Genomic DNA, 25,462 nt, shown 5'->3' with positions numbered 1-25,462 from the left:
TGTTCCTATTACGTTTCTAACTCATCCAGTGTCGATTCGATTCTACGTATGTCTGATTGTGAATATTGATTTCAACTATTTTCAGGTTAATTAAATTGCTAACAACGATAGTTGGCACACAATATACTTTTGTGAAATTTCCGGTTATTTACAGGGAAGGGAAACTTGCGATTGCTATTAGCGTTCAATGAGTACTGACCAGTCAGTGAGTTTCCGGCATCGACGACTACATACTTACTTGGAATTACGCCGTTGATTAGCATTTCTCGATCATTAACCGTTCGTTATAAACTATTATTTTCTGTAACATTTGTAACAATTGCAACTTTCTACTTTGGTTGCAATTGTTCTTTGACATTGAAAATCTTATATGTAGCCGCGTTGCCTCATTACCGTTATATCTAAGCAGACTCGATCTTCGATCAGTCTGACCGAAATTTATGACCATCGTTTCTTTCATTACTTACAATTTCTACGTGTCGTCATTCTATGGCTAACCCGTAACTCTATTACAGTGCTCGATTGCGTAACTGCAAATTTTCGTTTATGTGTAATTGCATAAAAATAAAGCTCTAGGTATGCAGGCAGCGGATGTATGCTGTTGACTGTGCAGTACTGTGCACTGTGCATGGTGCGTATGAGCGCGCGCGCGCGCGCATCTGCCATGTACATGTCATTCTGGGTACGCAACATACAATTATCGCGGAGGTTTATCTTATTTATCAAGGCTTATCGCATGTTGCACAACATATAGATGAACTAAACAATTATATAACGATGAAAAAGGTTATGGTCACATGCAATAGTAGATACACGCATGTCCACCACATTCGTTTATATAAATAAAATTTGATTAAAACTTGATAATCATATCTATGAGTTAGATATGAAGAAAATCTTTAAACATATGAAATGTGAAATTTTTACAATCATTTACAGCTATTTACGTAGAAATTATTAATAACGTTATTTGGGTATTTTCTTGGCCACACACTGTCACACCCATAATTTCGGTAAATAGGATAATTAGAAAAAAATTAATGGTTAGCTACTACAACCAAGCCAGAAAAAGTTTCGTTACTTATATCGATTACTGTAATAAGATTTCGAACAGAAACATTGAAGTACATAGTTACATATGTGTGTAAGGATGTACGTATGTTCTTGTATACGTTCGTGGTACATGTTTTGTTGCTGAGAAGCGTCAACTGGCGATGAGAACCAAGGGCCGAGAACGGCGAGAACCAAAGAGGTTACGAGAATGAACGAGGATACTCGAAAGCAGCCGAAGTGCCGCGTGGTACACGAAAAGAATTGCTGCGCCCTCAGTCGTGACTCGATCGTCGCGGTGAGTCGTTTGTAGTCGTTTATAAACTATCGTTATCCTAAAATTGATTGAATTTTTGTATATTATTATAATTGTGCGCACAATTTTCATATTTCTTTCGATAATCAACGTTAATTCTTTTGTTGAAAGATGGCAAATATGATTACAAGTGAGAATAATTGTCCAAGGAACAGAGAAACGGAGCGTAGCTTGACAGTCGGTCACGAAGCGATCGATTTTGAAAGGAACGCCGTTCTTCGAAAATACGGAACCAATCGATCGTATGCTAACCTTAGAGAGTAGAAGACCGAATAAATGGATACCTAATACGAAACGCATCGAATCAGTGATTGTATGTTTATAAGTGGCAATGAGGACGCGCGGTTTGGATCGATCAAAGAATTAGAATAGTTCTTTCTCTCTCCCTCTTTCTCTCTCTCTCTCCCTCTTTCATCTCTTTCCCCTTATTTCCCATCTCTCCCTCCCTCCCTTCCTTCGGAAGAGAATGAAAGTGTGCTAGAAAAAACGTGACATCGAGTGCATTGATCGTGATTTCCTTTTCCTTTACTTATTTCGTGTATAACGAGTGTTACGAACACGTATGTGCGTTATTTCTAATATATACGTGTATGCGCCTGTGCGTGTGCATGCGCGCGCGCGCGCGAGCTCCGGCGATGTCAGAAGTTCATCGCATGAAAGCAATTGTCGGTTTTGTTCGATAAGAATGGGGCTGCCGGTGATCGACCGACGGTTAGTGGTTTAACGTAACATAACATTACTTGACGCTACTGCAAACATAGTATGCATATTGGTGAATATAGATGAGTGACACATGTATACGTAGCTGGTATACAAATACATGGGGATATAGTTAGTGCGTGTGCGTAGGTGGGTATCGAATATAATGTGGGTGTGGGTGTGCGTTGTTCGTACGTATGGACGTTCGTACGTACGCGTATTTTGTGGTAACGTGTAATGGCATGGAAATGAGGCGCGCGCGAGTGTCACGCCGAAAGATACGCCTCTCGCCTGGAAAGCTACTTTGTGCTCTAAACTCGAAAGGAGAATCCTCTCGCGAGTGGCCGTTCTTACCGGTTTAACCTCGTCGACATCGTGCGTGTGTTCCTTCTGGCCTTTGATTCTATTTATCCGGTTTTCGGATACATCTGTAATTTTCCATTGAATTTTTATCAACATGTATTAACATCAAGTTACAACGATTGTAAAGGGTCTCGTTCGTCATTCACGACCTTCTTCAGAATCTTTGGATATCCGAAAGAAAAATGCGCAACGAGTGGCTAAGAAACTTGTTCGCGACAGCAATTTTCGCCCTTATGGTACATGGTAAGTCTCCTTTCCTTTCTAAATCTCTCTATTCCTAAATCTGTTAACTTTTCTTTGACGTTCCTCGTACACTCTCTCTCTCTCTCTCTCTCTCTCTCTCTCTCTCTCTCTCTCTCTCTCTCTCCTTCCTCTGTTCTCTATGTACTTATACATTTCGGAGATTTATACCTTTTCTCGCTTTTTAAACACAACGCCAGGCCTTCACATCTACATCGTATGTAAATTTAACTAGCGTAAGAGGAAAGAAAATATAATCAATTATTTATCATCATCGTCATCGTCATCGTCATCGTCATTATTTCTTGATGCCTAACCATTGTCATAATGAAATGAATAATTTTAGAAAATAGTTTTTTCACTCTTCTACGTAATAATACCAATTACCAATAATACCGTAATACCAATCACAATAAATTGGAAATTTTTTGTTTAATTTAATACAACGAACCGTTAAGTTTATAGTTTAATAAAAAGGAGTTCAAGCAGAGATACATATTTCTTCTTTTACGACCTCTTGTTCTCAGACGTGCGATAACAAATGAGAAAAGAGACTGACACAAATGGTAATGTTCCTTGAAGATAAATCTTTTGTTCTTGTGAAGTTGGTCTCATTGAATCGACGTTAAAAACAAAAGTCAAGTGAAATTGGGGTGATAATATATCACTGACAACGAGGAATCACGTGCTTGAAAATGGTTGCTTTTAACAGATATGTAACAGAAATTATTCGAGCATGATCAATGACAAAGAGTAAATAATTATGATTTCTGTATAAATAATTCAATTACTTTTTTTATGTCGTTATACAGCTTCCGTTTGAAATAAAACGGAACGCAATCTATTATGTTACAATTTACAATTACATAAATCAATGCCTATAATACGATTCCATATACAGCTTTTGTCGATAAAAGTCTCAGTATTTCGTCTAATATGTATATGTACACGTATATGTGTATGTAGTATATGATGATTACAAGTGCGGAAATAAATATCTTTTGTTTCCTTTGCAAACTCAAAGAACAATCAGAACGTGATTATATTATACATGCATAGATAGATTTGATCTCGAACTTGTGTGATCATGCAAGCGAATTTAATTTATAAATGTATCAAAACAGTAAAAAATTGATCAATGAAATATCTACTGTAAAAATGAATACAAAATTATTACTATACTAATTGTAAGTAGTTCAACGCCATAATGATAATAAAGTTTTATATGCATTATGTATATTTTAAACACGAGATAAATAGTTTGACATAATCGTCTTGAGTAAATTATTATTACATTAGATATACACTATATATGTGGAATTAATGTATATAGAAGACAAATAGTTTGAAAAAGGTCATATTCAAAACGTTCTTTAACCATATTCCTCAGCTTCTATGTCCTTCCACCTTCCTTCACCTATACGGTGGAATTAGGAAGTTACTTTTTCAGTGGGAGAACTTTTATTCTCCGTAAAGAATAACGCTATCGATTTCATTGAGAAATTTTAAACTGATATATATGTAAAATTATATTTGTGATATAAAACACTTTCTCTTTCAAATGAAAATGCAAAAGCCCTTAATATCGAAATGTGTCGTACAATTACTTTAACGTGTTAAATGTATATGTATCCGCATAGGTATATGTATACGTGATACTGTATTTACAAATATTGTTTTTCCTAATTAATTTGATCTCGATCTAAGCTGTTAAAGAGAATTTCCAAACTTGAACTGAAAGAAATTGATATCCAAATATGAGTATAATATTTTCTTTTCTTTAGTAATTAACATTTCAGTAACATATCATATAGTGGACTTAAATAAATATTGCTTGTTTCCGAGTATCGGTGATATTGTTCTCTCTATTAAGTTGACACATAATAACGATAATGAACGATGAAAAGGCGAAATACGATACAAAGATTTATTTCGTTTAATACTGTTCTCGATATTGCATGAAATTATAAATAACTAACAGACAATACAGCTTAGGAATGATTTTGCGTTGATTACGCTCTAGTAAAAAAGACACGGTATTGGATGATAGACATTGGCTGGTCTATTTTTGTGGATGGAAAGTCTGGCGAAGGTAGCCGAGTATCACCGATGTGAAACGAAACTATTAGGTTATGCGCGACACTTCACAGGATAGAAACGAACCACCAGCGATTCGTACGAAGCGAATCTGTCCATCTGTCTGTGAACCTTACGAATAACCAATACATCTACATTTACAATATTTGTCGACTAAGTTAAAGCATACCTACAGAATAAAGAATACCATACAGATCTGTGTATAACCTAATAAGATCGATTACAAGATCACGTAAAAATTGTTCGAAATAATAAAAGATCATTTTCGATTAAAAGGGTAAATTTTTGCTGAAATTTACCTATATGCGTATCATGGGATGGCGTAAACTCATTTTATTAAACGACTCGTAAGTGTGCCATTCCAACAATTTAATTTGTTTCAACTTCGTTAGTCTTCTTCCAATGGATGTTTTTAATTCTCACATATCCATGTCTGATATTAGGCCGTTGAAGATTTAAGACTCGAGAACAATAACACTCGCGATATTTATGTTTCTCATTCGCAAAGATTCTTTCCACATTCTACGTTCTCTAGAAAAATTGGCAATTATTTTAACAGCTAAAAATCTTGAAAAACATACTGTTGCATTTCAAACATATCAGACGTTTAGAAAATAATAAATAAGGAAACCATAGCAAATATAATTTTACGTGCAATGGCTGCAAAAATAACATTTGCAATTCTTTGCAAAAATAGGGAAAATTGAATACTTGCGTTGTCGATTATGGAATCTAGGGATCAAATTTGGAAAAAAACTTCCCGATGCTATATTGTTCGTTCGTTCTGCTTCTAATGATCGACTCTTATGCAATATGCTTAATGTTTGTACTTCTCAAAGCAGTAGTAACGCTTGAAGAAAAAAAGAAAAAAAAAGAAAGGAGAAAAAGAAAAAGAGTAAAAATTAAAATGTTACAGTCTTCGTCTTTAATTGGCCTCATATTGTTTTCGTTCGATTAATATAATTATACTAATTTCGAATAATTCAATTATTTTGAAATAAGCGTAATTTACAAAATCTTGAACTACAGTAAATGAATAAAAATGTTACATTATACATGTTAGATACAACGGTACATTTTAAAAATCTCAAGATAATGACACCAAAGCAAACGATTTTTTTTTATTTTAGTGCGCGTTACCTATAAAACTGACAGATGTCGATGATCGAATATTAACTTTAAGTTTTACATTCTGATATGCAAATTTAATAAATACAGAATGCGCTACAAACAAGAAATATTAATATACGTAATATGTATTAGCAATACACGTTCGTACATAACTATCTTGTTTAATGGAAGAGAGTAGAAAATTAAAATATGCATGTACTTGTTTCATACAATAAAAGCTGTGACGCTGTAAAACGAAAAATGTACTTAAAAAATAGATGTAAGACGATAACGATATCAAACGGTTATTTAAATGTTACTCCAATATTTTAAACTTTCTACACCTTTTAGAAGTATATATTCTCCTTATTTTCATAATAATACAAGCTAATAAGTGAGTACTGTTGTTTAATTTATTGAATATCAGATTAAATATCAGATGAATATCAGAGTGATTTAGATGTGAAAATCTGAAGCATATTCACCATATTGTGAAATACGCAAAAAGAAGAAAACACTATACATGCACTGTACGTATTTCATACACTTTTGCGATATACGAGTATGCGAGTGTACCTATATTAGAAAACATTTAAGCATATTCGTGCGTTTGACAGCAGGAATATATGGATAAAAATATAAAATGTTATTATGGTTATTATTTAAGAATGAACGCTAGATTGTTGTTTCAGCGGCAATGGCGCTTAATCTCGTCGCATAACTTTGTCATACAAAGACAAAGACGTACTTTGAACAGGAACAAATGGAAAATTAGTTAAAATAGAAATAGAAAGCTATCATCGATTCTCTCCGAATAATAGAAAGCTGCTATTTTTTCCACAACTTTGGACAGCCCTGCTCTGAAAGAACTCGAGTAGGGTGTGTCGGCCGAACCCTCTTCGAAGGTTCCGTACGTCTTAGGTTTCCCTCGCGTCTCAAGGAATTCAATGGTTATTCCCGTTTCGTCTTCTACCTTCCCCTCTTACAAGAATATCCTTCTTAGGGATCGAAAGTAATGAAACTGTTTCTTCCTTTTTTCCCCCCCTTTCCCTTTCTCTTCCTTTCTTCCTCGCTTCTCTGCTTCCTTTCTTTCTGCGTTATTTCTTTCGATTGCCTTTTCTCTGACATACAAGCTCAAACACACATGCACATACAAATCACTTGAAAAATCACGACAACAACCTATTAGTTGCAAATGCTGTTCGCGTGAAATAATGTTCAAGAAGTACAAAAAAAGATAATAGAATAATAAAAATAACAATGTGAAGAATGACAACGATTTCAGAATATATAAAATAATTCTTTCGAAACATTTTGTCGGTTTATCGTGATATACATACCATTGGACACTGGCCAAATGTACTGCGGTACATTGTACTATGTACTTTTCAACCTACCTTCTGCCCTTTCTCCTTGTTCCTCTTCGTCTACTTCTGCTTCCATGGAATCTTATATTCTTATATAATCTTGTATAATATATTTCTCTCTCAATTTTAGGAATATCTACATCCACTTGCATTTCCTTATACAAGATAGGAAGAGATTATTTGTAACATGTTGATTAAGATATTTTCAAAGAGCGTAATTTTCGTCGTCTTCGTATACTTTGAATATCGAGAATTCGATTGAAAAATCAAATATAAAATGGAGAAAGGGATTAGTATGAACAAAGAAATGAGAAATGATGACTAATCGAATGACGATATGCTATCCTGATGAAATATATGGATATACGATATATGTACATATGTGCGTATATGTAATATGAAAAGAAAGGAAAGGAGTGAAAAAGGGAAAAAGAGGAACTGATGGAGATATTGAGATTCAGGGGAAAAGAGGACAGAGTAGAAAAACATAAGTAAATTGGGAGAAAGAGAAAGTCGAGTAAAACGTTGTACGTGCGATAAAAAAACGATAAACGATTTACAGAAAGAAAAGAAATCTATGATAGGGGAAAAGAACAAGATCCGGCACAGCTGGCAGAGTCTCCGAAGACGGCGAAACGAGTAGAACCTACAGAGCTGAAGCGCAACAGCGGCAAATCAATACTCACGTTGCAGTTGCGAAGCTATAAGCCAAGTCATCGTGTGTGCAAGAATTCTGTACTTTAATCTCTGTAAGATTATCTTCATAATCGCCGAAATTAGTTCTCGTGTCTGTCGGTGATCTTAATGACAGAATTTTTGTACAAAAATTTGAACTCGTTGGACGTATCGTTGGATTAATAACACATACATAATGCTTACATACACATATAATATGTATTTATATGTTGGCGAAAAGCATTATGCATAGAAGCAAATATCCGACTGTTTCGAAACTTTGGAATTTCATTTATGTTTGTTATTTTACAATATCTTTGGCAGATTTTGTCAAGTGCTGTAACTATTGCGACGGAAAATTGAATATACATATTTGACATATTTGTAAATGTTGATCGAAATTAGCAGGGTTTGGAGATTATATTGGGTTGGCAAATAAGTGGTTGCGGATTTTGTCAATACCACCTAATGAAAAAATCCGCAATCACTTAGTTGCCACCCTAATATTTATAGGAAAAGAAAAAGAGGGGGAGAGGAGAATAGAAGGAGAAGTAAAATATAATATGTCAAAAAATGAAGAAAGACGAAGAAACAGAGAGAGAGAGAGAGAGAGAGAGGGGGGGGTGGATGTGATAAAATAGGAAAGAAATAAGAGAGTGACAGCGGGTTGGCAAGGCAGGTTGCCGAGATAGCTTGATTCGGAGAAGGTTAGGACTGAAATGAAACGAGATGCCTCGGGCCTACCGAGCATAAGAACTGGGAGTTGGTTCACGTGCGCTCACGACTCTGTTCAACAGCGAAATATGAAAACTCCGGAGGCGATTTTAATTTAGCCACAATGTCTATTGTTTCCGAATACTGAAGCGAGAGGACAAAAGAGAAATGCGCAAATGTCTATACATGCATAGTGCATACATGTTTGGTACATATACAAATGAACACCGTCAAAGACATTTATAGAGTACGATAAAGATTGTGTATCCAAGCGTAGATAAATAAAGGCATCTGCCAAAGTAATAAAACCCAGTCACTCTTTAAAAATTTATTCGTTATTCTCTGATTATATAAATCCGTCTTTATTTGAATGTTTCTTTAACATGCGACTAAAGTAAAAATAAAGTAAAAAGAATTGGTAATTATATAGAAGGAGATATACACCTGGCCGATTTTAATGATTTTCAAATGTATCGTTAAGATCAATATTCTGAGTAACTTTTTAACTACCGCTCGACATTAATTTCCAACATACATATTCATAAAAATATTTTTGCTACTTTCGATCTTGAGGTGGGTTAGGATCGGGTTGACTTTATGTACGGGCATGATGGTGTCACGTCGGGGACACAAGAAATCATGAAACCGATAGATCGCCGGTGATCTCCTCGCGTCGCAGTTCGAACGTTTCACGAATAATGGAATTTTTATTATATAAATCCAACAGAGTGACGGTTCAAAGTGTTGCAACAGAATAATGTCTTGAGCGCTAATTTAGGAGGGTTTTTATATTGAGGTTTTAGTCCCTTTGGAGGGGTTATCGTCGGATATATATCAGAGGCGGCTATTCCGTTACTGTTTGGTTATTATTTCGATAGCTGTGGCATGCAGAATGTTTCGTCGACCTGATTACTGTTTCTGAGCGGATGGCCTTCTTGAGCGTGTGACAATGGCATTATAGGATGCGTTCACAGATCTTGCGTATCAATTTTTTAGGTACAGAAAGAATAAGAAAGAAACTCAACTCACCTTAGCTGTGCGTGAGCCACGACTACGGACATACATATAATAGCATCGTGTCCGCACATAAAGTCAACATTTTGTGTGTGTGTGCGTGCGTGCGTGCGTGCGTGCGTTTATATGTATGTATGCGTAGAAAAGAGTCGCTCAGCATCATGGCAAAGACCTCGTGAACAAATTTGAAAATCATGGAAGGCGGTGAGACGTACCTCCTCTGTATATATAATTATAATTACCAAAGCATTCGTTCTCTTTCCTCTTTTTTCCTCGATTGTTTATCTATATCTTATTCTGTCATAGAAGCAAGTGCGCGCCTAAAAAGTATCAAAAATTCTCATAACGCAAAGATATATTTTAGAAATATATTCAAGGATTCATCGGCCTCCTCATGTACATATACATTTCGTCGCGTCTATATCCCTATGTACGTTCACTTGTCTGTTGCGAGTATACGCAATACGTGTATGTCGTGTTACGCTAAAATCATAAAATGTGCTCCCTATAATATTATTATATAAAAACACGTGCACGCGTACATACATATATCTTATAAACTTATCGCGTTCTTTCTGCATTCTTATTTCCTGTTGCCACATTTCAATACGTGTCAATATTATAATCATCCACTGACGAAATCGCTTCGTTCGCTATAGAAAAGAACACTAAGGATAAACTTTTATAAACAAAGAATTTCTTAATTACGGCAAAGAACGCCCGCACATCTCGGAATTTAAATGAACGTTCTTACAGATGTGCAACATTTCTCGGCTGATTTTGCTTTAGACGTTCACGTTCGAGTAGAATTTGCAGACTGCACGAAGCGATTGTAAACTACTTGTGGTCTATAGGTTGTATCTGTACCCTGTGCGTTCCAAGAATATTTTAGAATCCCTCTAGCTATATCGGGATAGTTGAAATAGCTTTGTTCAAGCATGGAGTTTGAAGCAGGTAACGTAAGCGTGTCTATCTTCATCGTACAACCAACAATTTAGAGGCTATGTTATACATTGTCGAATTACAACCGACCTAAATAAGAGCGCGCTTGTTGGCATACAAGATATGTACATATTACATATCTAACACGTACACGTACATGCACACGTACACACACACACACACACACACACACACACACACACACACACATCGAATACAAGTAAAATTCAACACAATAGCGAAACGACAGAACTTACGTACTTGGGTACGTACAGTAACTACAAAAAGTATTCGTATATATCCTTATTTTCCGATGAAGTGTTTTTTTATCAGGTTGCACGTTTCATTGTAGATATTATAAGATTTTTTGGTCATATGAAAGCGTATACGTATTACCAAATCATATGAAATTCGATATAGCTACGTGGATTTAATTAATACATAAATACAACGTAATAAATAAGTGCAACGTATATTGACAGATGTATATATTATAGAAAGTTTGTCTATAGAATAAGAATGAGAAATATAACGATGTAACGATGAATAGGAAAAATGGAAAATCGGGTGAAACATCGATATGTATATTTTTAGCTGTGGCGTTACAATTGTCTTTAATACGAATCAATCATAATATATGAAAATATTCTGGTTCCAGGGCAATTGAGATCACCGCGTATAACGGAACATCCTTCGGATATAATAGTGGCCAAGAATGAACCGGTAACATTGAATTGCAAGGCGGAAGGTAAACCTCAGCCCGTGATTGAGTGGTATAAGGACGGTGAACTGGTTCAAACATCACCCGGAGATGCAAAATCACATCGTGTTCTTCTTCCTACGGGATCTCTTTTCTTCTTGAGAGTAATGCACGGGAAAAAAGAACAAGACGGAGGAGTGTATTGGTGCGTTGCAAGAAATCAAGCAGGCTCTGTTCCAAGTCGAAACGCAACGCTAACTGTCGCAGGTGAGTCTATCCGAGATCATCTTTAGTTACATTATCTAAGATGAAATCGTTTCAACAATCATGCACAACCAGTCGCAAATTTCTCGATAACGTGAAAAGTACGATAATACGTATAATAGATCGCGTACTTTGCGCCGTATAGTCGCGTAGTGTCGCATACACGTGTATATACTCTTATTGCGTGTACGTGTGTTATGTATGAGCAATGCGAAGAACGAAAGAAATTAGAGTAAGGTTGATCTGTGTATTTGTACAAAACAAAGAACGAGTCGATTACGTTCGAATAAACGGAGGACGAAGTCGAGTTTGTTTAAGGCAGATCGATATTCGGGCGAAAGGAGAAGGGGGTAGGAAGAGAGAGCAGACAGCAACCCTTCCACATCGAATAGAACCCATCTCTTTACTCGCATTTTGCGATCGCTAAATTGCTTGCAATTTTGTTACACTTGTGCATATAATAATCGCAAAACAAAAGAGAACACCAAATTCGCGTAAACAGTGCAATTGTGATTATAGCAATCAACTAAGTTCAATTAGCAAATATTAATAAATATATACGCACCGAATGGTAGATACGCGACATATCGAGTTCGAAAGACAAATTTTATTCCTATAATCAAAACTGTGTACACTCTCATAAATCCATAATGTGTGAAAAAACGATAATAATGTGGAATGTAGAAGAAACACAGAAATAATTTATATTAGAATAGATGATTGCTTCTCTTCCTTCAAAATCAGTATTCGTTACGCAGTCCTGTAACTTGACTCCTTAGAAAGGGATTCATTCGAATCTATTCTATCGTGTTTCACACGAACCGTTGCTTGTATTAGGTTGTCCGAAAAGTTTCTTTCATTTTATGCGGAAATAATAGACGCACAACGTTTTTTTTTTTTTTTATATTATTTTATCGAATTATGGTTTCATGTTTGTATGAAGGTGCACTGTTGTAAAAAACACGTTGTGTTTTGTAAAGAAAGACACTTTTCGGACAACCTAATACTTACTTACACATAAATGAAATACATGTATATTGCATTAAGGACGAGGATAATAAATAATACGGAAAATAAGTAGATTTGTGAAGAAATTGTGGGAAAGAAAAAGCGGAGACTATAGATAAATAATAAAAATAGAGGAGAAACGAAACGAAGAGAATTTGGAAAGGAGGATACGAATAAAAATTGTCGGTTACGAAGAAATTGCTGCATATTATGCGTGCAATCGAAGATTGAACATACACGTTTCTGCATATGCATATATATGCGCATTACGCATGCATGTGCGAGTAAAGAAAGAGTGAGAGAAACGGTGGGGATGAAGGAGAAAAGAGAAGGAGAATAGAAATCGATACGGAGCTGTATCTACCGCGAGCGTATGCTCGACCAACAGAGTGCTGTGTTGTGCGACGTGATGCAGCATAGTTTGTCATGAATAGGTGGTAGTGTGTTGTATGCAATGTATATATTCGCATTAACACGATTTTCAAATCAAATAGATCATTTTATTTTGGAAAATTTCTTTGAACCTTTGCCGTTTGTCAAGACAAATTTTCAATCTCATCGTCATGTCAATTGAAAACTATTACACTTGTATTTTACTGATTGATAATTGCCGAGTGAGTGGAATATTATACTGTATAATTTCCACTTGGTTTTCGTTCCTTTAATTACGTAGGCACCGCAAATCGATTATTTTCACACGTCATAACGCCTTTATGTCTCGTGTATCTCGTGTGTCTTTGCACACAGTTCATATCTGTATTTTTACCTAACAAGTATCTCTTTCCTCGTCATATTTTTTCTTCTTCTTTATCCTAACAAATATATTCGTGGAAAGGACGACAAGAAAAGAGATGGAGTGCATTTTCTCGCGTTTCGTGTACCTATTTCGAGACTCGTATCCACGATTGCTTTACCGTTTTCATGCGCCCTTTTCTAATTTCGTGACTTTCGTCAGAGAATATCGTTATCACCGAATATTCTTTATTTTGCCATGGTGTATGTATGTATGTGGAAATTTTGTCACACGAACTCGATATTCGACGCCGCGCCGATAAAGATGGTGATCGCAATGGCCGTAGACTGTATACTGCAGACTGTAGACTGTAGACGCAAACGGCAGTTATGGCCGACGACTATGAATAAGGCTTTGTGCTGCGAGTATACTGTTCGACCGACTCGCACCGAAATATACTGGTCGAGAATGAAAAAAAAGAGGAAGACGAGGAAAAAATTGTAAAGGAAGAATAGAGAGCCGATAAGAGAAAATACGAACAAAAGGAAAGGATAAAAAGATCTGCAGTCAGGATGATCTAACGCGGGACTACCCTGACCGGTCGACGATTGAAGAAATATCGATAATGCGTGGAACCAATAAAAGAAAAAGAAGAGATCGAATTGCTCGTTTTGCCGAATATTTAACATGAAAGGAGAGAAATTCGTAGGGATAGGCGACAACGTAATTGTAATGTAATTGTAAATGTAATAGACGAACGTAGAGAAACTTTTGATACGAGACAAGTAGCTTTAAAGACCCATCTATATTTAGAGCGAAGAAATGGATAATAAGAACAGTGTAGCCTTGATGATTGAATATCGAATCGATCGTCGATCGACGACATTTTATTAGTTATATGTACGTATAGGTGTGTAGTTAGTTTATCAAACTGATATCGACTTGACAAGATAAAGTCAACGAAAACGTTGGATCGACTTTAGCTTTCCGGATTTTCTTCGATTCTCGCCTCGGTGAAATAACACCTATCCATCCGTTTGCTTGCAACCCTCCGATGTCCGGGGAACCCCATTCGGGACCCTCGTTCTCTCTATCCAACGCGTATCGATTAGCCGGACGGCATAGTACCGCTGTGCTGGCTGTGCTGTGCCAGGGTTACTTCGCGCGGCTTTTAGGGGAAAAGAGGAGAAGAAAATGAGAGTCGGAGGGTTGGACGAGCAAAGAGAGTAAGAGACGCGTAGAAAGAGAAAGATATAGCGAAAGAGGGGGTAGAAAATGGGGAAGGGTGAGGGGAATGGAGAGGATAGCGAAGAGGTGTTACAGCTTTTAATCCCAAAGGAGAACGACGTTCTATATCGACGGATTCGTTGATACAAAGTACCGACAGTATATAACCTATTCGCTTACTCGGTTTCTCCAAAGTCGAAAGAGAAGTCAACGGATAAGCTCCTTACCCCAACCAATTTATATGTGTATAATACGTGTACATATGACGCGTGCATCAGACTTGTTTTCATTATTAAGAGCAAATTATTATTATATACATTTCTCTTGTACCATTTTTCTCTAACTGTTACCTATATATATGTATATGTAGATGTAGATATGTATATTATCGTCGAGGCAATCGTACTATTTTTACGTAGTCTAATACTATCTTTTTACTTTTGCTTTCAACAATGTTTTTTTATTTGGAACTGTTTAGAAGACGTGATTCGTTCGTCAATCGTATTTTACGAAATTAAGCGTTTGGTACACGTATCTATCTAATTAACATGTGGTATCTTGTTACAGTAGAAGGAGGTAGGGAGGGCAGGGAGAAAGAGGAGGAGAAGAGAGGAGAGGAGAGAAAGAGAAAGAGACTTTTATCAACGATATTCGATTTATATTGTTGGTTGGTAGTCGCTGGTTGCACATTGCACATGATAAAATTCAAGTGTCTCCTGCTCGCGTTAAATTCAAAAGAACGAGACCTTTTTTCATGTCGTACTCGCGAGGGTAGCCTAACTTCCGTTCTCATTCTTTCATAGCCTGCAACATAAGTGCAGTAAAAGTCTTGCCTGGAAGGTCACGAACCATAAGAAAATTTACTCCAAGAATAATATGCCGTACTTTGTAGAAGCAGGATGCAAAGAATACGGAAAAATAATGAGAAATTTAACGTTCTTTTGCTGTATATATGTATTTGTATATACGTCAGTACGTACGTGTATATTAGATTATATCATACATACATGTACAAACGTTTCGTGTAGTTGAAATAAGGTAACAAATACGAGAGCTGACCAATACCATCCTCACGTTTTTTTAACAAAACAAAGTTAAGAAAGTTCCCATCATATACAGTCGCATTCTCTTATCGTTTATCATATATGTAATCAGTGATACGTGTAATCAAATTATAATAACACGACACACACAGTACGGTTATTTTTTTCTTCCAAACTCGTACAGATCTTCCTATAGATTTGTATGTTACAAGTGGTAAAGAGTAAACGCTGTTGAAACAACGACTCCATTCAGTTCGAATCGTACCTATAGTAGGTATTTCCGGCGTGGACAGCTAAGTTTGCAATGTACAGTTTGAGAGTTGCGGTGCATACAAAAGCTTATCGCAAGATACAATCTACGAACACCGATAAATATCGAACAGCTACCACTCACAGTCATGTTCACATTTGCTTTTCCGTTTACGTTTACATTTGCGTCTCTAACTCTCTATCCGATCTGGTGGTTTTGATATCCGATTTACGAAGCTTTCACTTTCATTCGTGCTTTTATATATCTTTTATCTGCCTGTGAAACTGTTCTTTGAATTGAAAACAACTGTTTTCGTCGTACGAACTCTTATTCCCTCCCTCCACCCCCCCCCCGCTGTTTCTTCTTAAACATTTTACGTAATTTATGCAATGATACGATTAAGAGTAGATAGTAGTATATGAATGTAGTATTCCGTATAGTTGTTCTTGATACTCTTTCGCATCTATGTAAGCGTCATAGGGATAGTAATGGGGCATATTCCTTCGTTCTTGTATGCACGTACAAATCCCATTCCTACCCAGTATGCGATGTACCTCTGTGATATATGTGCGTGAGTACGTCCAACTGCCACGCCTACCGACACTACGGTTTAATTGAGTAATCGAGTACCCTCGCGACGTAGCCTGAACCAGAGGAAGAGGAGGAGGAGGAGGAGGAGGAGGAGGAGGAGAGTCACTTTCGACTGTATCCCCTCTCCCCTCTTTTGCTATCCGTCCTCTTGTACACTACCACCCCTTCTCTCGGTCTTCCTCCCTTCCGTCGCTTTATTTGGCAAGGATTACAAAATTAAAGAATTGCAAGATTTGGCAAGTAACAACGACAAAAATCTCTTCTTTTTTAGAATAGCGCGCAACGACGAGTACGTTAATCACAGCCCTTTAGAAACGCACGTACTCGTATTTGGGGAACGTGATAACGTACAGGAGCAAGGAAATATGAAAGGAAGGTCCAAACGTATTAATATTTCACGTAGAATTGGATCGGGAGGAAAAATATCGTAGCAAGTACTAAGATATAAAGTACAAAAATAGTAAGATCGAGTGGCGTGTGACGTGAATTATATCGCTCGTCCGGCTTAGGGAAATCAGGGACTCGATGTGACAGGAACCAGACAGAAACGATGCAATTTAAATGTTAAGCGAACGGTCACGGTATCGTATAGTCAGGTACCATACGTAATGCGTATTTTACCGAGATAGAGTGTGCGTGTTAACGGGATTTCGTGAATTCAAACGCGATGGTTAAATCGAATCTGCCGTCGTATAAACTTCCTCCGCTCTTCCTTTCCGCTTTCAAAATTGTTCGTGTCAAAGACGTTAACTTTATGTACACGGAGAACCGTAACAGAGGGCGGAGAACCGGAGGCAAGACGCATCTACGGATATGGAGATCTTAACGTCGAACGAAGGACTGGCCTTCGAAGGGAAAATACCAAGTACCGCGTCGGTCTTTAAGCTCTAAGTATAGAAGGGCTTAGAAACAAGATTATCGTAGGTACATGTGTACGTATAGTATATGATACGTAAGTAAGCATTCGTCTCTTACGTATGTAGATAAATATGTATTCGTTTCTTCGACTAGAAAGCGACAACTTTGTCTGTAGTTCGATAGTTGTGTGTTGTCTATCGAATAGTCACACGAGGACACGAACGGCTGCACACTCGTGTCTATTTATATCGAATCCGTGGGCATACCGGACCAGACTGGCGCGTCGCGTCGCGAGCAACTGCTGTGCCGACAATTCCTCCGTCAACATGGCCAATCTTAAACGTTTCGAATTTCGGATAAACCTCTATCGCATCTTTCACTCAAAAATCATAAAAACTGTAACGAAGAGAGCGCATTACGCTTCGTTAAAGAAATGGATATTTATCCGTGTATCTGCATTGCCATCGTAAAATCATTGCCAGTGTACTACACTCTATAACAATAACAAAAACAATAACGCTGACAGTGAAAGAAAGAATTTATTAAACTATCGTAATATACAGTTTCTCTATTGCCTCTATTCTTAAGTGTTGTTAGAGAGAGAGAGAGAGAGAGAGAGAGAGAGATCAATTTGTTCAAATTCACTTGTGCATTAAGATTAAAAATAAAAATACAAGTATCAAATTTTTAGATCGATCGCACGTATCTATAAAATTTGATTTATAGAACGAGTGAATCGAGTAACTATTACGTATATGAAGGCATTGTCGAATTTCTTATCCCGCTATGATTCATATTGTACACCACGTTCGATTTTAACAATTTTGTCAAGTACGATGTATCTGTTATATCGAAATCGGTTAACGTTGTTACGAGTTGCAAACGATTAAAAATTACAACAGTAACCTTTCGATGCCTGCTGCCGCTTGCTTCTGCATCGACAAATTTCGATGAAATTTCCACCTTGTATAGTATGGCTGACATAAATCCAGAATACGTATCTTCTAAATTTTCATTACAGGTTCGGATAAAAGAATCGTGAAACGTGACTTGCGCTATTTTCTTTACGATTGCGATTCTTTCAAAATGTTGTTTACGCGTCATTCAGTAAGCTGATCCTTACGACTGGTCGTAAAATATCAAGTCTCTTGGTCCAATTTTTAAGTGATCCTGTTTTGAAAAACGTTCGAGTGCTTTTGTGAGTCGCTGTACACTGTACATATACGTGCATGGAACGAAGAAACACGACAACAAAGTAATCGTATTTGCGTTCATACAGAAATTTGAGACAGATGAAGATGGTAATATTTAAGTAAAGATGAACGTACCTCTAGATACGTGAATAATAATGCATCGTCCGTTTTCATGGAAATAAATAAAATAAAAGTACTATTTGGATGGGATCGATTAAACTTGAGATAAGTGTATCAAAGTCTGTGGGAAACAGCATAACCGGGATAAGACGTATGACCGAGTATTGGTTTGATAGAAAATCGGAGAACCACCCGATGAGTAGTTGGCCAAGTAGACGCACCTACTTACGCCTACTCTATGTATGTATATGTATAGATTGGCGATCAACTATCCGTATACGGATATGCCGTTGGTATATCTGTATACTGTATGTAGAGGTTGAGTAGAGGCGCAGCGGTCACCTTTCGAGACTCGGCTGAAACTCTCGGTAAAGCATCGAGCAGCCAAGCATGCAACATGCAAGCATACTAACGTATACCCATACGGAGATAGTCCTGTGGCCATTTGCATTGAATACGCTCTTACCTACCGAGCGAATATCCGAGCTTCTACGTAAGCAATGCCATCGCTACCACTGCTTTTTGCCCTTTCTAACCGGTCCTTGTACCATTGTGTTTATTTATGCTCTTTAATTATATCGAATACGGTAGTGAAAAATACCGATGCTAAGGTTGCCCCTATATCGAGCAACAGCAAGACACTCTCTTATCCTTTGCACCGATATTATTAACATGTGTTATCGCGAAATTTATCTTTCATTCGTTGGTAGCAAATATACAATAGGTATGGATGTGTCAAGTATATACGGACAGATATAGTAATTTGGTCGGCCGTTTACGCGTCATTGCCTGTAAAGGCGAAACCGCTGGTAACTGGAAAGATAATCAAAGTTTTTCGACCGCTAAGATCGCATATGCGTGAAACAGACGATCGCGTGTTACAAATGAATATGCGGATATCAATTTAGTTGGTTAGTTCTCGATGAATTTGCTATGGTTAACGAAACGAAACGAAACGAACGTTTTCGCTTTAACGAAGAACGTTGGCAGACCGTTGCGATCGTTCTGGCCGTTTGCATATACCGTCGTTCTATCCATCTTGTAACGAGAGCTAGCCCGATTTTCAAGTAGTCGTCTCGCGCAGATGGTGCTACTCCCGCACGGTCTAACAGGCATAGTCGTTTGTCTCGTTCGTACACGCGTAGCACGAAGGGAACGCGCCTGCTGCTCTCATTAGTTGGTTCCTGCGGCACGCGAAAAAGCCTGAGGGGTTATATGACCGGTACAGGGGTGAGAATAGGAAAAAAGACGGCGGGGGTGAGACGGGAGATGCAAGAACCCTTCAATTCTTTCGCTCCAGATCTAGCGTCCGTTAATTGGAGGTTGTTTGACTACGCACCAACTTCACCCTCTTCTCTCTCTTCTCTCTCTTCTCTCTCTTCTCTCTCTTCTCTCTCTTCTCTCTTTACCGTTCTTCCTCTCCAGATTCCTTTTGTCCTTCTTTCTTTCTTACTCTATCTTCTTGAAAGTTACTACTGTATTTTCTCACGTTTATCTGGATTTTGTCGAAGAGAAAGAAAATTCGGATTTTTTGACAGCTCGAAAGGCGAAAGATATGAATCGTAATGATCGATGATAATGATCGAAATGTTATTTCGAGATGGGAGACGGGCAGGTTGCGTGTAAGCTGCGGCGAAAACGAGTGAGCGAAAGAGAAGCGAGGAGAGAGAAGCGTTAAAAAGTAGATGAAAAGCTGTTCAAACTGTACCGCACGAGTGTAGGTCTGTTTGTACGGCGCTAACGATGAACAAACAGAGCGGAACGGCTTAGCCGATACACCGGCTATATCGCGTGACTCATCGTTCGACTAGAGACCGAAACGATCAAAGAGAAAGGACTTAGGATGAGTTTAGAAGTTTGGTATTTGTGATGTTGCAGCTCGTCGCCTCTTTTTAATTGATTCTATTGTAAATAGTGAAATGTTTCAAGAAACGTACGTACGCTAAACTAAATAATTGCTACTAAAATGAGACGACCGATTTATCCGACCTTCTATATTCTTTGTTTCAGTGTTGAGGGATGAGTTTCGCGTGGAACCACAAAATACAAGAGTCGCAGCTGGAGAGACTGCTCTGTTAGAGTGCGGACCACCCCGAGGTCATCCAGAACCAACGCTGCATTGGAAAAAGAATGGCCACGAGATAGATTTGGATGCTACTAAACGGTAATCTGCGCGCCTCTCGTTTAATCGCGTTGCATTGTTAACGGTCAACTGTTAATTGGCATTTTATTAGTATATGTGGTATATCGATTTCCATTAATTTCGAAACTAGTCACTTACATTTAGCGAAAACTGTCTGTTGCAGTATCACTTTGGTAGACGGAGGAAATTTGATGATTTCGGATGTTAGGCAAACTGATCAGGGAAAATATCAATGCGTTGCCGAGAACATGGTAGGCGTGAAAGAATCTACAGTGGCAACTTTGACAGTTCACGGTGAGTAATGTCCATGAATCGAACAAACTAAGCATATTGCGATACGATGCAACATAGACGATGAAAAAGTTTCAACTTTTGCATTCGTGTTTCCTTGTTAGTGAAGCCATTCTTCTTGTCGACTCCTGCGAATCAAACGATCCTAGCTGACCAAACGGCTGAGTTCGCCTGTCGCGTAGGCGGCGATCCTCCACCTGAGATCCTTTGGCGACGAAATGATGGGAAAATGCCAATCGGGCGGGCGCATATTTTGGACGACAAAAGCTTGCGGATCGAAAGGGTGACGTCGCAAGATCAAGGGACGTACATTTGCGATGTTGAGAACGGTGTCGGTGCCATATCTGCGACTGCAACTTTGACGGTACATTGTAAGTAAGCGGAAAACGGAACGCGTATCCGCGTTATATTGACGAATCGATGCTAGCAACGATGCGTGACGTTCTCTCTTGTTTGGTTCCGTCAGCAAGGCCAATATTCAGCAGTTTTCCGAAAGACGAGATAGTCAGCGTCGGATCGAACGTTTCGTTTTCCTGCGCGGCTCGTGGCGCACCGCAGCCTTCTATCTTTTGGACACGCGAAGGTTCTCAAGAATTAATGTTCCCTGGAAACGAATACCAAGGACGTTACAAAATCACAGAGGATGGGAGTTTACGTATCAAGAGCGTACTTGGAAAGGACGAAGGACACTACGTTTGCAGCGCGATCAGTCAGGCTGGTGCGAGCACAGCTACAGTCTTTCTTCAGGTATTGGATTGCGTATCTGACCATCTGCGATCCTCGATTTTCTCTTTCCGATGTTGCTCGTGAAATTGCAAACCGTACGAGGATACGAACGAAGGGTAACTGTTGTACTTGGTTGAATTCTTATATTTCTCCGTTAGGTTACATCGGTCGAGGAGGTTCCGCCGCCTGTCATCGAAATTGGAGCAACGAATCAAACGTTGCCTCCGAAAAGTGAAATTTCTTTGCCGTGCCGTGCATTCGGAAGACCTAGCCCAAAAATCCGCTGGTACAAGAACGACCAACTTGTACGAATCGATGGCGACGATCGATTTGCGATCGCTGGTAACGGCACTCTTTCTCTAAAAAATCTTCAATCGAGCGACACGGGAATATACAAGTGTGTTGCATCCTCCGAGTCCGGGAATACGTCATGGTCGGCTAGTTTAACGATTAGCCCAGCAGCGAGTTATCACGGCGTCGTCATGCCAGATATATCGCTACTTCCCGAAAGTCCAAGCAAACCAAGAATAGTGAATACCACTAGCAACACGGTGACGCTTACCTGGAGCCCGGGACACGAAGGCGTTAACAAAATAATCGATTACACGGTCGAGTATTTTGCCACGAATCCAAAGACTAGCTGGATCGTTGCCGGAACGAGAATAATAGATGACGTCTATACCGTAAGTACATGGATATGTGTAGATGATCAGGCCAGATTCGAATGCAAGAACATGAGGCACAAGTAGACATGTACATATGTGCATGGATGTATTCTGTCTGCCTTTATCCACGAACAACGTTAATCGACCATGCAATCCCAATCGCTGCTCTTTTCGTCTCACAGGTAACGAATCTCAAGCCAGATACGAGTTACGTGTTCCTTGTTCGTGCTCGAAACAGTCAGGGTCTTTCCGTTCCTGGACCGTTTTCCGATGTGGCGCGCACGACTAATATCGATCAACACGCGATTCCTCAAACTGAACTAATTCGAGCAAGAGATCGTCTCAACAGTGAAATTCTTTACTTGAAGGATGTTCAGCCTTTGAGCAGTACCAGCGTAAAGATCGTATGGGACGTAAGTAACAGAGGCGCTATAGAAGAAACAACGCGTTGCAAAAATATAAATCCTTCGATCGAATCCAATTATATAATAGTTACGAATTATTTGTTGTTTCGCGTTTTCCCGTGCCTTGTTTTCCCTGTGCTGTTTTTGTCTCTAGATACTGGGAGCTGCCGATTTGGTCGAAGGCTTGTATATAAGATATCGTCAAGTTTCCGAGAAGCCAGAATATCGAATGGTCACGGTACTGAATGCCGGGGCAACCAGCTACGTTTTGACCAATTTAAACAAGTACACGCGTTACGAGTTCTTCCTAGTTCCTTTTTTCAAGACTATCGAAGGGAGACCGAGCAACGTGAAATTAGCGATCACGCTGGAAGACGTACCTTCCGGGGCACCCGAAAATGTTCATGTCGGCATGATAAATGTGACCTCGGCATTCGTCCGTTGGTCTCCGCCGCCGAAAATTACACAAAATGGACAATTAATAGGATATAAGGTAAATACGCGTGTGACAACGCGATCTAAAAGCTAGTTTTCCGTGAGAATCGAGTCAAGTTGGTTTCTCTTTTATTCGTTCGCTAGATTCAAATCAAAAGCAATAGCAGCAACAAGATTTTGGGCCAGATGTCTTTAAATGCGTCGACAACGTCGGTGATTATCAACAGCCTAACGACAGGTGGTCTTTACACGGCGCGCGTTGCCGGGTTAACTCGTGTAGGTCTTGGACCGTTCTCCAATCCAACCGTTTTGAACATGGATCCGGGACAATTGACGCAGTTGCCGCCACGAACAGATCCGAGTCAAAGAAATGCCTCTGTCGTGAGTGAAACTTGGTTTTTGATTCTCGTGATAACGGTCGTGTTGACCATTATCGCCGCGTTATTGGGTGCTGTTTACGTTCGTCGAAGGCAAGCGATGAGTAAACAGCTCGGCCACTTGAATGTTCCTGTCGGCACGGCTAATGACATTTGTCAATTAAACAAAGATACTCTGTGGTTAGAGCGTGGTTGGAGGCCGAGTAACACACTCCAGGCTTCCACCACCGATAAAGACTGCGAAACGAAGCTATTAAGCAATCAGAATCAAATCGGCCTGCCACCTGGAATCGTTGGAATGGCTGGCTCGGAATACGCTGAAGTTAATCTAACGACATTTTACAATGCTCGAAAACAGTTGCAAGCTCCGCCAGAACCATACGCTACAACGACACTCTGCATGCCTGCTCGTAGCCCGGATTCGATAGAAACGGCCGGTCGAAAGTCGAATTCCAGTGATTCTTGTCTGAAGCCGGACTATTCGAGTTTGGATTCGAACTTGGATCGAAACAAATCAACCGTGTCTCCGAGCAGCGACAATGCCAGTAGCGTTTATAACGCAGAGGATAATACGGAAGCGCAAAGAAGAGCTCATCAATACAGAATGCCGCTGCCAAATGAAAATCAACCACCGAATTGGTGCGATATGCTACCACCTCCGCCGGAACATCCGCCTTCGTTCGAGGGATCTCTCGGTTCTTCCAGATCGCATTCGCATACGCATCAACACCAACACCAACATCAGTATCAATATCATCATCATCATCATCCGCATCAAATGCAGCATCAGTATCAGCATCAACACCATTATCAACAGCAGCAGCAGCAGCAACCACAACAACAGCAACAACAACAGCAACAACAACAGCAGCAACAGTACCAACATCAAACCGCCTTCAGCCCCCACCTAGGCAAGAGAAGTATCGAAAGGCAAAACGATTTGGACTTGATCACGAGTGCAGGACTAGCGTTGGGACTGGGTTTAAGCTCGAGTTCGAATTCAGGTTCTGGTTCTGGTTCGGGTTCTGCAGGTGGAAGCGGCGGCGGTGGTGGAGGCACTGGTAGCGGTGGTGGTGGTGGAGGAGGTGGCTCCGGTTCGGGCTCAGGATCGAGAAATTCGCAAAGTCCACCGAGTCCGCCGACCAGAATAATTAACAATTTAGCAGGCTCGAATACAATTTGGAACGATTCGGGTCAGCAGACTCAACCATTCGACAATTCTATTGCGCAAAGTAACGTCCATCAGCAAGGTAGATACACGAGTTTGCCTCCGCAAACGAATCCACCGGCACTGCCCGTCTTTCCACAATCGTTCGACTGTTACGATTCGTACAAAGGTAATCACGAAAACGAATACGAGAGCGGCTCTCTTTTGTACGGTCAACGAAATGATTCGCCATCGGAAGACTACGATTCTGCGTACAGTCATGTAAATCGTGCGGATTCACGATCGGAACGATCAATAGCGAACGAGGATATCTATCGACGAAACGATCAAGATATCTATACAACGGAGAACCTTTATCAAGCTGAGAACGACGAATGGGATAGAAAGTCGTGCGATTCGAACGCGCACTCGGATATTTGTTGTTCCTGTTCGGAATCCAGTTGCCTGTATGGCAACACCCTCGAATACAACGACCAATTCGCTCCGACATCGGCCAATTGCCTCCATGGTAAAACAGGTTCCCGAAATAGAAATGGCAAAAGTCCACGTAGAAGAAATACTAGAACTGCTTCACCGACCTATAGTAGCGGTGACAGTAATTATTCTTGTATCCCTCCAAGGCAATCTGGAAACATTAGCTCGCAAGAAAGGACGAGGCATAACCGTGGCAAAGGTTCGC

The 25,462-nt window shown here is 39.2% G+C and overlaps 1 protein-coding gene and 1 long non-coding RNA gene across 4 annotated transcripts in view; one reads left to right on the top strand and one right to left on the bottom strand.

The window, feature by feature from the left end:
* Positions 1 to 1,322: 1,322 nt before the first annotated feature.
* LOC117165435 (roundabout homolog 2) overlaps positions 1,323 to 25,462 on the top strand; it is a 28,512-nt gene continuing 4,372 nt past the window's right edge. Inside the window, exons 1-10 of the mRNA XM_033348830.2 lie at positions 1,323 to 2,671; positions 11,246 to 11,554; positions 20,585 to 20,738; positions 20,881 to 21,011; positions 21,113 to 21,379; positions 21,475 to 21,755; positions 21,893 to 22,417; positions 22,582 to 22,812; positions 22,958 to 23,296; positions 23,383 to 25,456. Coding sequence (XP_033204721.2) covers positions 2,611 to 2,671; positions 11,246 to 11,554; positions 20,585 to 20,738; positions 20,881 to 21,011; positions 21,113 to 21,379; positions 21,475 to 21,755; positions 21,893 to 22,417; positions 22,582 to 22,812; positions 22,958 to 23,296; positions 23,383 to 25,456 — 4,372 coding nt within the window. The 5' untranslated portion in view covers positions 1,323 to 2,610. The remainder of the gene's footprint in view (positions 2,672 to 11,245; positions 11,555 to 20,584; positions 20,739 to 20,880; positions 21,012 to 21,112; positions 21,380 to 21,474; positions 21,756 to 21,892; positions 22,418 to 22,581; positions 22,813 to 22,957; positions 23,297 to 23,382; positions 25,457 to 25,462) is intronic.
* Positions 3,891 to 10,493, bottom strand: LOC117165532 (uncharacterized). Of its 3 annotated transcripts, none has more exons than XR_013059429.1 (5): positions 10,192 to 10,493; positions 9,661 to 10,128; positions 7,273 to 7,397; positions 5,065 to 5,296; positions 3,891 to 4,934 (listed from the first exon to the last, which is right to left on the bottom strand). It is a non-coding gene; the product is annotated as an uncharacterized LOC117165532 (long non-coding RNA). The 3 variants fall into 3 exon arrangements; XR_004465969.2 differs by having other exon boundaries at positions 7,273 to 9,817; positions 9,888 to 10,128; XR_013059430.1 differs by having other exon boundaries at positions 7,273 to 10,128; positions 10,192 to 10,298; positions 10,400 to 10,493.

The sequence above is a fragment of the Bombus vancouverensis genome, chromosome 10 (genome assembly GCF_051014615.1).
Source record: "Bombus vancouverensis nearcticus chromosome 10, iyBomVanc1_principal, whole genome shotgun sequence".
Taxonomy (NCBI): domain Eukaryota; kingdom Metazoa; phylum Arthropoda; class Insecta; order Hymenoptera; family Apidae; genus Bombus; species Bombus vancouverensis.
The sequence above is the reverse complement of the archived record's forward strand: the minus strand, read 5'-3'. Positions and strand labels throughout refer to the sequence as shown.